This window comes from Delphinapterus leucas, chromosome 5 (assembly GCF_059928025.1).
Source record: "Delphinapterus leucas isolate spDelLeu-1000000601 "Yukka" chromosome 5, BTC_Dleu_Yukka2, whole genome shotgun sequence".
Classification (NCBI taxonomy): domain Eukaryota; kingdom Metazoa; phylum Chordata; class Mammalia; order Artiodactyla; family Monodontidae; genus Delphinapterus; species Delphinapterus leucas.
The window spans coordinates 804,881-817,669 of record NC_143133.1 but is presented as its reverse complement, the minus strand read 5'-3'; the positions used below and the strand labels follow the sequence as shown (position 1 = coordinate 817,669).

The 12,789-nt window shown below is 61.1% G+C and overlaps 1 protein-coding gene across 3 annotated transcripts in view; it reads right to left on the bottom strand.

Annotated features, from left to right (window-relative positions):
* Positions 1–1,408: 1,408 nt before the first annotated feature.
* The window catches only part of MAEA (macrophage erythroblast attacher, E3 ubiquitin ligase), a 30,711-nt gene continuing 19,330 nt past the window's right edge, over positions 1,409–12,789 (bottom strand). The window contains exons 4-10 of one of the 3 annotated variants that reach the window (XM_022554977.3): positions 10,740–10,862; positions 9,889–10,002; positions 7,319–7,395; positions 6,267–6,375; positions 2,993–3,126; positions 2,499–2,694; positions 1,409–2,255 (exon numbers count right to left, since the gene is read on the bottom strand). In XM_022554977.3, the coding sequence (XP_022410685.1) occupies positions 2,160–2,255; positions 2,499–2,694; positions 2,993–3,126; positions 6,267–6,375; positions 7,319–7,395; positions 9,889–10,002; positions 10,740–10,862 (849 nt within the window). In that variant the 3' untranslated portion in view covers positions 1,409–2,159. The remainder of the gene's footprint in view (positions 2,256–2,498; positions 2,695–2,992; positions 3,127–6,266; positions 6,376–7,318; positions 7,396–9,888; positions 10,003–10,739; positions 10,863–12,789) is intronic. The other 2 variants (XM_022554978.3, XM_022554979.3) reach the window with 2 other exon arrangements.

Sequence of the window (12,789 nt, the reverse complement as noted above, 5' to 3'; positions counted from 1 at the left end):
CCCTCCACACGTCCAGTGGGACGCTGCACACAGTGGAAAGGATGAGCTGCCCCTGCCCGTGGGCGAGCCACCCAGGGAGCCGACAGTAGGGTTCTGTTTTCACCAAGTCTGAGAACCGCTGAGCCACTCTCACCAAGAACCACCGCTGCTGGAACACTGGCCTGGGAAGGAACCGGGGGCAGCCCCGAGGGCCACACGCACGAGCATGCGTGCAGAAATTCATCCTCGTGCGTGTGCTCAGTTAAGACCTACTTCTACAGAAAAGAAAGGGCAGGAAGGCAGGCAGAGAGGATGGGGATGGGGCCAGCAGAGACCCCGCTGCTCCCTCCCTCGGTGCAGGTGGCGGCAAGGAGCCCATTGGCCCGCGGACAGCTCTGCCCCGCACCCCTGCGGAGCCGGAAGCCCACGTGTGCGCTGGGGCCTGACTGGTGGCAGATGGGCACGGGGAGACCCACTCAGACGGCGCTGCCATCCTCGGCCCCCACTAAGCAGAGCACACAGCGACGACCTGGAGACCGTGGTCTCAGGGATGTGGACCCCGGGCATAGGGGTCGGCGTGGGCGCCTGGCAGAGGAGCAGAGGGCTGGGACCAAGGCCGGGAGCCACAGCGGCCAGCACCCAGCAAGCAGCCCGGGCGGGTCAAGGGTCGGGGAAGCACAGCAGTGAGGTCAGGAAGGAGGCCAAGGAACCCAGAAGGCTCGGCCGACATGGCAGAGAACAAGCGTGCGGGAGTGGTTAGCAGGGGCCAAAGAACCCAGCGCCGGTCCTAGCAGGAATGTCTGCAGGAACGACGGGGACAGAGATTCGCAGCACAGAGCACGCCTGGGGCCAGGTGCTGGGGTCCTGGTGGAGCTGGTGGCCCTGCCCCGACCAAGCCGGAGCGGCCTCCAGCTGCTTCTGAGCCCCCTTTGGCCACAGTGACAGAAGCTGTGTGAATTAAGAAGAGGAATTTGCCAAAGGGAACTGGGCAGCTTCTGGACTGCAGGGGGCCGAAGCAGCGGGCAGGGGGAGGCCCCTCCACCGAGGCACGACCTGCTAGGCAGAGGGGCTCATGTGGTCGCCCGCATCCTAACCCTGAGGCCCCTTGCCGCGCCATCCCTGCCGAAGTTCAGCGGGGAGATCTGAGCAGCGGCCCCTCCTCCCAGCCTGGCACCTTCTCAGCAGGAGACACGCTCTGCTTCAGGTGCCTCAAATGACCCCAGAGGGACCCCCAGTTACCAGGTGCTGCTCGGGGGGCAGCGGTGAGGCTGAAGGGGCCCTGGGGCAGGACTCTGGGACCGAGCTCACGTGGGAGCGGCTCTCCGCCAACCCAGGCCCCACCCCGGACCAGCGGCCAGGTGGCAGGCACCACCGGCGGGGTGGGATGTGCGCGCGGAACAAGAAGTGGAAACCCTTTTATTCCCATGTCTTAACATTTACATTTTATTAGCTAATCAACATCAACATGCAAAAATAAGCGCTGAATACAAACCTCTACAATATGGTTTCGTGTAAACTACAATGGTTCATTTGATTTGAAGTCATCGGTGCTTACTTCGACTGAACTATTGGCTTCTGTAATGAATAGTGTTTAGAGCTAAAGTTACGGAGCCGTCGGCAAGGCCTCTGCAGACCCCGGTCCAGTGGATTTCCACGGATACATTCTCAGGCGGGAGATAAGGCGGCACGAGGGACACGACACTGAGCCTACACACATCCTAACACAGCCCCGTGGGCGCGGCTGCAGGCAGGCGGCGGTCCTGGCGTTTTGGCATTAGCTCTACAGAGAAGTGACAGGGTCCCTCGTGGCACCGAGTGGCCGCAGGGCAGTCTGGCATTGCCACCAACGCTCCCGGGCCACGGCCGAGGACTAGCCTGTCCCCCGGGGTTCCTCGTTAGCAAAAGGGAGGGAACTGTGAGAACACGGGGAAGGGATCAGTTCCTATGGTGAAAGGTTCTAGCCTCCCTCCGCGTGGTCAGTCTTTAAAGAAGTTTCTCTGAAAGGTGAAAGCGCTTCAGAAGCGTCGAAGAGCTGACTTGTTACAAAATCAAGTACGAGCTTGTTAAATCTTACTTCTTCTCTTCCCAAGAGTGTTTGTCGTTGCTCACTGATCTTTGGTCGCAAGAAACAGAAAGGCAGGCAGGCAGGGGCCCGCAGCCGCCCGGGTGCGGCGACCTGCCTACATGATGTACACCTTCTCGGCCTGGGAGAAGTGGAAGACCTCTTTGGTTCTCGGGCAGACGACTTTATCATCCTGCCGGATAGACAGCAAGGACTGAAAAGAAAGACCAAGCGCATTAAGACGGGCCAATATGGTTTAAATCAACGTTTCTACGAGAAACCCACAGAACCAAGGCTTGGGAAATAAGTCACTGCATTTCGGAAAAGTTACTTCCGGCAGATACCGCTGCCCTAAGCCTTCAGGGCCCAGCCCTGCTAGCCCCGCCCCACCCTCTGACCCCGCCCGCTCTCCCTACAGGCCTCGCCCCTCCCTCCGCAGCCCAGGCCCCGCCCTCACGTTGTAGCCGTAGACGTAGCCGTTGGGCAGCATCATGGGCGGGTTGTTCTCGTTCATGACGTCCCCCGAGATCTTGCAGACCAGACGCGAGTTGGCGCAGTGCGCCATGGGCAGGGGCTGCGCCAGCTTGTTCAGGGAGCGGCTGCACACTGGGCAGTCGGGGCTCCGCGAGCTGCCGTCCTCCTTGTAGCACTGCCTGCGCGCGGGTTAAGGAGGGCGGGGGCCGGCCGAGGTTCTAGGGGGTCCCCCGGGGAACCACGGGGGAGGCTGTTCCGAATGGCTCGATCCGTGGAGTTTGGGCAGGTTTCCACTGGGCACCCCCTCCCCCAGTCTCAACACCGTGGGGCTGCAGCCCAGTTAAGGCACGGGCCTGAAGCCGGGGGATGCAGCGCCCGTTTCAAGGTGGAGAACAAGGGCGCTAAGAAGCGGGGTCTTGGAGCCCAGCCCCACACTAAGAGGGGCACACGGGGAGCCACTCCCAGCGTGAAGGATACGGTGTCTTTATGGCCGAGAGGCCGGCCTGCAGGGTGAGGGTGAACACGGAGCTGTTCCCCAGCTGGTGCAGCCGGTAGTTGTCGTACCGGAACTGCTGGATCAGCATCCGCCACCGGGCCGGGTCCAGCAGGTCCTGGAAGAAGCGGGGCAGAGTCGGGGTGACAACAGCAAACAAACGCCACTCTTCATCCCTGCACATGAAAGGTGACGGGAGGAAGGGTCACCCCACCAACACGCAGGCGGCCCGCGGCGAGCCCGCTGCTGACTCGCTTTCTGGGACACCGACTTGCTGGGCGGGGACTCGGCTGCTCTGGAGCACGTGTCCTGCAGCCTCGAGGCAAGTCAAGGACTTGGGGCTGCAAGGACAGCTCAGCACGGAACGAGCAAGAGCCTCTTGCTAAGAGCATTACGGTCTGAAAGGAGAAGCCTTATTCCAGGAAACCACTTACTAGAAGAGAAGATTAAATCATGTCCATGCCTAAAACCACCCAGGTTTAGACTCAAGAAGAGAGCGCAGGGAGGGAGGGGGAGACACACACACAAAAGCACAGCCAGAGGTTCTGTGTGAGCTCCTCAAGAGTCCTGGCGTACGGTACACATCACATTCCAACGTTTAAGAAATGCTTTTAATATTTCTTCTATCCAAGTCCACGGAGAATGAGACCCACACCCGGGGCCGGCACTGCCCAGTGCCGACTCCGAGGCCCTGCGCAGCCTCTGCTACAGCCGCCTCTCAAAACAAAGCACTTCGGCCCGTTCCCGCCGTGAGCCGTCGGGACACGCCTGTGACTTCCCACCACGAGGGACGAGGGTTTCGCTCCCTTAACCAGGCTGCTCCAGCACGTTTCAGGAGTACCTGCACCCCTGCTCCTGCCTTCCAGGACACTCCACTGTCCCAGCTCTGTTTCTGCATTTCCCGCACCCTAGATCCCCCGCTTGCTCTGGGCCGAGGTTCTCCTGTGTCATCTTGATCTTCTCTTTTGTGCTGCTCAATCTGTCTGACCAACCTTCATAGGTGGGAGGCTGTGTGGAGAGCTCTGCCCCGGGGAGGGGTGGCCTGCCCTGGTGGCTGTGGCTTCCGCCCTGGCCCGGAGCCCATTCTGAGGCTCGGCCTCTCCTGTCCACAAAGCCATGATGGCAGCACTCGCCTGGCTCTTTACAGCCCCTGCAAGGCCACATCAGGGAGGGAAGGGACACGCTCCGTGCCCTCCTGAGCTGGACATCTCGCCCCCAAGGGCAGGCCGGCCTTTCTTGCACTTCTAACAAATCTCCGGAGCAGGAAGACCAAACGCTGTGAGTTAAAACCTGAGTTTAGACCTGAAGATCTCTGTGACCTGCTGACTTTTATTCCCAAACTCTGCAGACGGCGTGAGTTCAGTCCGGGTGACAAGCTTCCAGCCACCTCCCGAAGGCCTGCGCCACACGCTCTGGGCGGCAGGGGCCGAGTCTGCCTGGGGCCCCACAGAACTCTGCGGGGCAGGCGGGGCTGCAGGGCAAACACTCAGGGCCTTGGACAGAGACCAGCTTCAAGGCCTGGAGCACAGGGCTGGTTCACCACACAAAGAAGGGGTTTTACCCTCTCCCTGCACATGCTGAAATGCTGAGGCCCAAGGCGATGGTCAGGGAGGCCCTCTGGGAGGGAATGGGGTCACGACGGTGGAGCCCCATGAAAGGGATTAGTGCTCCTCTAAGAGCTTCCAGAGCGCTCCCAACCCTTCCGCCACGGGAGGACATAGCAGAAGTCTGCGACTCGGATGAGGGCCTCACCAGACCCCACTGGCACCTGATCTTGGACTTCTAGCCTCCAGAACCAACAGCAATACGTTCTGCTGTTCACAAGCCCCCATCTGTGGTGTGTTGTTGCAGACGCCAGAAGGGACTAAGACAGAAACCCGCTACCGGAAGTGGATGCTTTAGGAAACAAATACCTAAACATGGGGGTGTGGCTTTGGAACTGGGCAATGAGCAGCAGCTAGAAGCTTGGAGGTGATGCCACACAAAATGGACCATTAAAAGGTGGGCCCAGGAGGAGGAGGGGAGAGCGGCAGGGAGCGCCCCAGGCTCCGCAGAGAAACCTAGGAGCTGTGGACTGTCAAGGCCACTGTGATGAGGCCTCAGATGGAACGAGGATCATGTTACTGGGAACTGGAGGGAGGGCTCCTTGTTATGAGGTGTGCCGAGCCTGGCCGAACTGTGTTAGTGGACGGGGGAGCTGTGGGTGATGAGCTGTCTCTGAGCAAAGTGCTGAAGGTGTAGCTTGGCTTCTCTTGAGTGTTTATAACAAAAACCAAGAAGAGAGGAATGACTTAAAGAGAATCGTCCATCAAAAGGAAGCACAACTCCAGGATTTGGGAACCCTGTTCACACTGTAAACACTGAGGAAGGCTGTTGAGGAGACGACACCAGTGGTGGGGGCACCCAGGGCTCATGGCCCACCCCAGAGAAAACAGCCAGTTTGAACCTCGGGGGAAGGAGAAGGGAAGGAATGAAGGGGGGCTGTCAAACTTCTTAGGTTTTACAGGACGGGACTTGCGGTGTTCTTCCAAGAGAAGGTTCAAAGGTCATTAGGGCGGGCCCCAGGTTTCAAAAGGACCACAGCTGTGGGGGGTATGCCCCTGCCCAGACCCACATGGAACCTCAAGGTCAAGGAGAGCCACCCAAGGGGGAGGGACCGAGGACAGATGTGCCCAGTGATCCTGGCGCAGGGAAGAGAAAGCAGATCAGGAGCAAGCAAGGTCGGGAAAGACATTGGCAGAGCCGTGCAGAGGCCCCGGCCTGTCCAGCCCTGAGCAGGCACTCCGGTGAGAGAGGCGCCCCCGGGGAGGGAAAGGGAGCCGCCAGGCACTTGGAGCTGTGCTTTGCAGCTGACGTGCTTCGGGAGGTTTTCTGATATAAGTTATTTTTTTTGCGTTACGCGGGCCTGTCACTGCTGTGGCCTCTCCCGTTGCGGAGCACAGGCTCCGGACGCGCAGGCTCAGCGGCCATGGCTCACGGGCCCAGCCGCTCCGCGGCATGTGGGATCTTCCCGGACCGGGGCACGAACCCGTGTCCCCTGCATCGGCAGGCGGACTCTCAGCCACTGCGCCACCAGGGAAGCCCTGATATAAGTTTCTTTTACCAGCATAATGGGAACACGACGGGAAATGTGACCCTGGGTCCCACGAACCAGGCCCAAGACGGGAAACGAACAAGTCGTGCGTGGGCCACGCTCAACTGTGGCAGTGACTACAAACCAGACCTTACGAGCTCCCGGGGCCCCCAGGCGCACCCTACCTTGTAGGGGGAGATGTGCGTGTCCGGCGGGAATGCCAGCATGCCCATGACCTGGCGGACCTCGTCCAGCTGGCTCCCTTCGGCCTGACTGAAGTGCTTTCTCGCATGTCTGGAAAAGGACAGCGCGGCCTGTTGAAGTCTGCGCTCCCAGCGCCGGGAAGCTGAGCTCGGCTCCACGGTAGCTGCGGGATCCTGGGCCCCGCCCCCACCCAGACACGCGGAAAGCCTCGGTACTCAGGCACCCCCTCCTCTAGGGGACGGGGACGGGCTGCGAGGCACCAAGTACAGAATCCCACCTAGAGAACACCCAGAGGCAGTGCCTGAACGCAAACGGTACCTGCCCGAGCCCTTCCAGGTGACCATGGGTGCCACGAACCGGGCCCAACGACATCCATGGCACCCGGATCCGACCCGACCCGCCCCTCCTCCTGCACAGCCCCTGGGGCCCCAGAGAGGGTCCAGCCTCCCGCCTCTGCAGTGACCCCCTGAACAGCCTCACTCGCGTCCACCGATCAGACCCCGGGCGCTGAGCCCTGTCTGTGCAGGTGGAAACAGCAGGAGGGGGCGGGGACCCTTGCTGCCACGCCTGCACTCCAGCCTCCTTCCCTGAGGCTCCCCGTGGAGAGCAAAACTGGCCCCGCCCACCCTCTAACCACCACATCCTGGGCTGGGAGCCCCCCAGCCCGGCGCCCCATGCCTCCAGGAGACAGAGCTCAGGGCGCGAGGCTGAAGCTGCAGCAGCGGGAGGACCGACACAGCTGCCCAGGGCTCTCTTGCCCTGGGGACACTGTGCTCCCCGCTGCCCACAGCCTGACCTGGGACGGCCATTTGCTCCAGGGACCACGACGGGAAGAGTGCGGTGGAGGCCTGGCCCTGTCGGGGGCGCCTGTGGCCTCACCCCCGCTCGGCAATGGGAGAGAAGCAGGGCAGTGCGTCCCTGGGCAGGGCCCAGCCAGCCAGAGAAGACCTGCCAGACACCCGCCCTGCCTGCCCCAAACCAGACCGGGAGGGGACCCTTAACGCCCGCCCCGAGAGTCAGGAGGAAGGCCTACCTCACAGCATCCAGTCTCTTGTTCTGCCGGATGAGCTCAATGAACTCCTGGATCCTGAGGCTGAACTCCAGGCAGCTCTGAGGGTTAGGACAAGACAACGGGCAGCTTAGACGGGGTCACCGGAGCCACGTGCCAGCTTGAGGCCACGCGCACAGCGACAGCTGCTCCGAGTCGCCAGGGAGGCAGGGCTGCCACTGAAACCGCGATCTCAATCCACAGCCGTGGCTTTCTGGGCCCGGCCCCTCCCAGCGCAGCCTCGGCCAAGTGTGCCCCCGAGTGCGTCCCTCGGGCCAGGCCGGGGAGGGCAGGGAGGGCCGGCAGGCAGTGTCGGGGGCGAGAAGCAGTGTGGGCCGTCGGCAGCGCAGAGGGCGGTGGGTAACCGCACAGACAAGCGGCCCGGTTCCTGTAAGTCAGCGAGCGTGCGCCCTCCTCTACCTCCAGCCTCGCCGGCCGGCAGCCCTCAGCCACACGGGGCGCCTTCGGAGCCGGGCAGCGTTGAGGCCTGGGCACCCGGTGGGTGGGAGGGAGCGCTGGGCGCGGACCCTCAGGGTGGGGGCCGTGAGAACTCCGAGAGAATGCTCCAGGCAGAGGGATGAGCCAGTTCAGAGGCCCCGGCGGGGGGCGCGGGGGGGGGGGGGGGGCTGGGGCACTTGGCCAGGACCAGGTGAAGGAGGCAGAGATAGCGAGAGCCAGTCAGGGGCTGGTTCCTGGAAGGGGCAGGAGCCCCAGGATTTGCTGAGGGTGCGGGGCGGGCTGGGGCTGCTGTGCCAGGAGGTGGCCGTCTCCCAAATGCGTCACCTGGGAGGCGTCAGTCCCAAAGCTCCACGGGAGACTCTGCGGGCGGCTAATGGGGCCCCAACCAGGGGGGTCGCTTGTATGGAAGCCCAAACTAACTTTGAAATCTTGGCGATATCAATCCAATTGGGGCTAAAACCCCTGCGGTTGGGGGTAGAGGGCAAGCAGGCAAAGTGAACTTTCATGACCTAAGGTGAAAAACCTGGATTATTTTACAAAAGAAGTAATTTAGATGATCACATCTTGAACATGGCTTCCACCAGAGACAGAATACCTGGAATTAACAGAACAGGACGCAAACCTCACTGTCACTGCCACAGCGCCCAGGTCTCAAGATGGCGTGAACGGTGCTCTACGCCTGACGCTTCAACTCAAGTTTGCCAAGCCCGCGACTCCCCACCCAAGCCCCGGCGTGCACACTGCATTCTGGGGAAGCGCCTGGGCCGGACCCTGGGAGGACACCCTCCACAAAGCCCCCAGCCCCGCCCCAGGGACATGGGGTGAGGCCGGGCTGACTTGACCACCGGACCGTGCTGCCCAGGGCGTCCGAGGCACGGCAGAGATGCAGAGAGCCACTTACCTGGTGCCCACACATCCACCCCACAGGTGCTCAGGGAAGGCGGTCTCCCAGCCCGAGCCCCACTCCCTGCCCTCTGCACGGGGGACTAAGCCCTGGGCAGCAGTCTGTCCTGACCCCCGACTGGGTGGGGAAGGGCGCGGGACGCCTGGCAGGTGTCGCACAAACCAGTGAAGAGGACACGCCCCCTTCAGAGGCCAGACCAGCAGGGCCGAGAGGGGGGGCAGCGGGGAGAGGCCCCGCCTGCCTCCGGGGGCCCGGTGACTGCTTCCGCTTGGGGCCGCCGGTGGATGTGCAGCCGAGGAGCGTCACGGGTAAACGCTGGGCCACAGCTTTACACAACTGACACGTGGAAATGTGTTGCGTTATTTACGGTGGCTCTTTGCTCTCCAGGTTAACCTTCAAACAGTCCGCTGAGAGGGAAGCAGGCGGTCACACTCCACGTGGAAGGCTACGATCTGGGTGACGTCATGTGCTGCTGGCTGAACACGCCCCGTGCTGTCTGAGAAAGGCGTGGCGTTCTCCCATTTATGACCCCTTCCGAGTTTGCAGACACGCAGCACACACGCTGCTGCCTCTGTTAGCCTGACGTGTCCAGAGACCCAGGTCAACTCCGGAGACTTTCCTTGCTGCGCCTACCCTTGGATGTATTTCTCAACTGCGGGAAACGTGGGTCTCAGAGTTTCTTTTCTCGTCTAGAATCTCATCACTGCTCTGAGGGATCCCTGGCATCTGGCACGGGCACCCCTGAGCCCCCGCCCCAGCTCCCTCCCCGGCCTGCGAGTGTGATCTAGTGCAGGAGCTCACGTGTGCCCACACATGTACGAACTGTACAGTGACTGCGCACTGACTTGTGTTCAGACGCTATCTTGTACTGAGCACGTTCCGGTGGCGTCAGGTTGTTCTCCAAGTGCGCTTCTGGACGACTACTTATGCTCCTTCAAGTTACATGGCGAGGTCACAGGAATGTGCCATCCGTGGATCCGGTCCCTGCCAGCCCACCCCCTGGTAGCTGCAAGGCCCCCGCTTTGACCCGGCCCACGTGGTGTGCCCTGGCCAAGCAGCAGTGTTCTCTGGGAGGGAACAGGGCTTGCAGAAACCGCCTTTCGCGACCAGAGGCCTATTTTCCTTCTGCCCTGGTCCCCACCGAGCGCACAGCCGTGGGGGTGGAGCAGGAGAGCGGGCGCGTGTTACATACCAATTCTGGCTTTCCTTTTATGGTTTCCATACCAAGATCCTCACTCTCTTTAGGGGAGCCACTGGCCACTCTACTTTTCCGTCCCGTCTTCGCGTCGTGCTCGCTTTGGCGGCCCTGAGTGGCAGAGAGTGTCACCCTTGGCTGGTGACTATGTGCACACGACAAGCTCAACGGGGCGGGGTTAGAGGCACTCAGTTTAGAACACAGAAGACAAAGTTTTTCTGACAGAGGCAGGAAAGGTTAATACAATCAAGCATTTCTGCAAGCCCTAAGGCAAATGACACCTTTCAGTAAGCATGTTTAAATTCTGCAATTTATGTTTAAGTGCCTATTTTTTAAGCTGCTTGTGGGTCTCAAGAAAGGCTGTATTGGAGAATATCCCAGCCTGGAACTCTGCACCCTGGCAGGCGGGTACCCGCTCCCACCGGCTTCCCCACGTGTGTGGGGGCCGACCCAGCGCCAACCCCCCCCCCCCCCCGCAGCGGCCACGCGAAGCGCAAGCCCGGTCAACACCTCGTGCTCAGAACTTCTGGCCAAACCATAATGCAGAGGGGGTGCACTTTTCTGGGATTTTACCCAAAACCCAAACGCCACCCCCAATAAAACCCCAAAACCCACACCAAACCCGATAATCCTCCACTATGAATCAGAACCCCAGAACTCTGAACCAACAGGTGAAAGCACTTTGGCTCTACTGCAGGTGGCGAAGCTGCCTCCCCACCCTGCAAGCTCTGCCCAGGCGCGCCCTGCCCCCTCCAAGAGTACTGTCAGGTGCAGCCCCGCCCCTCCAGGAGCCCCGCCCAGGCGCAGCCCCGCCCCCAGGAGCCCCGCCCAGGCGCAGCCCCGCACACCTTCATCTTGCGCAGCCGGGACTTGTTGTCGTGGCACCAGGCCAGGCAGGTGGCTGTTTCTCGCCTCTCCAGGGACTCCTCCACCTCTTTGGCTGTCAGGAACATCTCGATGTTCACTAAGTCCTGCAGGGAAGGAAGTACTGGCTCAGAGCACGGGACCCCGGACCCGCTCAAGGCCGGCCCGACACCCACCCGGCGCCCAGCAGTCTCATCTTATAGGAGCACCCCCGCCCCCTGCCGGGGCAGCCCCTCCGCGGGCCAGGTCTGCACAGCAGGCAGGCCTGCGCCCCAGTTAGATGCTGGCTCCCAGGCCCCCTGAGAGCCCAGGCCCTGCCAGAACCTGGGGCCCTGAAGGGCAGAGGTCTGCCCCCATCACCTCTCAGGGCAGCCGCGGAGACCCCAGCAGTTCATACTCTCACTTTCTGTGTTTTGCTCTGCAGATTGATTTAAAGTTTAGATTTCTGAGAAGGGGCAGCGGGGTGGTTAGGGGCTGCAACTCTCTGCCCTCCGCTGTCTGCTCCCCTCTCTCCGTCCCTGAGGCCCGGCAATCTGGGAGGTCAGGCCAAGTGCAGCTGCATCTGGGGCTGGAGGATCCCAGTAGGGCCAGGGACCCGCAGTAACGAACCCACCAACTCAAGTGCACACCTGCTGCAGTCAAGGGGGCTCTGTGTGGTGCCAGGAAGTGCAAGGCCCCCAGCAAGAGGCTGGGTTACAGCCAGCGAGAAGGACTTCCCTGGTCGCACACGGCAAGGTGATGAATGCTCAGACAACACAAAAGGAGGGGGGTCATTCGAAGTAAACGAAAATTTCAAAAGGTAAATTTCTCTTCCATCTGGAACAGACTCGAGCAGAAAACGTTAGTGAAGATCGTTTTCTCAGTTACCAGGTGGAACACCCAACACAAACATCCCTGGAACCCTGTGTCTCCAGAGTCCCCACTCAGGCCTCATGGGCTGTTGGGCACTGCAGAGCACAGGACAAGAGAGCTTTCTCGTCCACACTCTCTCGACCAAGGTCTGCCACGGCAAAGCAAGCCAGGAGCTCGCCACCGAACTTCCGTACCCAGGCACCAGGGCCATGTCAAGCTCCCTGCGGGAGCTGTGCTGCAAAAGGACACAGAGTCCTACTGGTGGATGCAGCGTTAAGGTGCAAGCTTTTAAGTAAGAGACACCTGTTTTTTTTGTTTTTTTTTTTGTGGTACGCGGGCCTCTCACTGTTGTGGCCTCTCCCGTTGCGGAGCACAGGCTCCGGACGCGCAGGCTCAGCGGCCATGGCTCACGGGCCCAGTCGCTCCGCGGCATGTGGGATCTTCCCGGACCGGGGCACGAACCCGTGTCCCCTGCATCGGCAGGTGGACTCTCAACCACTGTGCCATCAGGGAAGCCCCAGAGACACCTATTCTATTTCAAGAGAAAGTCGCTGAATGCATATAGCTAATGATGCTGCAGTGAAAACCAGGCACTTACAGCAAGATTAACAAGAAGAAATAATCGAGTACAGTTACTTGGCAACAAGGCGGCGCCCATGGACCAGCTAGCTCCTGAAGCATCTCCTGCGGAACCAAATGGGTCAAGGGCAGAAGAGCAGCTGACCAGAGGACCCGGGGTGTGCTCCTGTTGCGGGGGACGGGGCACACTGGAGATGCCCTGTCAGCTTTCCAGCTCCTGCACGGCCGCTCCAGACAGTGGGCAGGTCAGGGTGGCCACGCAAGGGCAGCTCTACCCACGTCCTCAGTAGGGACGGCGGCTGGGCCCGCAAGAGGCACCCCCAACCTCCCCGTCCTGACCGACGATTACGGAACAGGACCCAGTCAGACAGGGCTGGGAGTGTGGCAGGCCGAGCGCCACGGCCACTGCTCCTCCCAGCTGCTACCTGGCATTGCCCTCCCGAGGGGAGCTCTGATGACGAGGTACCCCGTGGCTGCCGCCACCAGGACTCATTAATCCAGTTCTCTGCTCACCGCCCTCACTGCAGAGGTGGGCTTTCTCATGTCGCTTCCTTGGCCATTTCTCCACTGTCTTCTTTCTCCTGAACCCTTCCCACTGGGCAA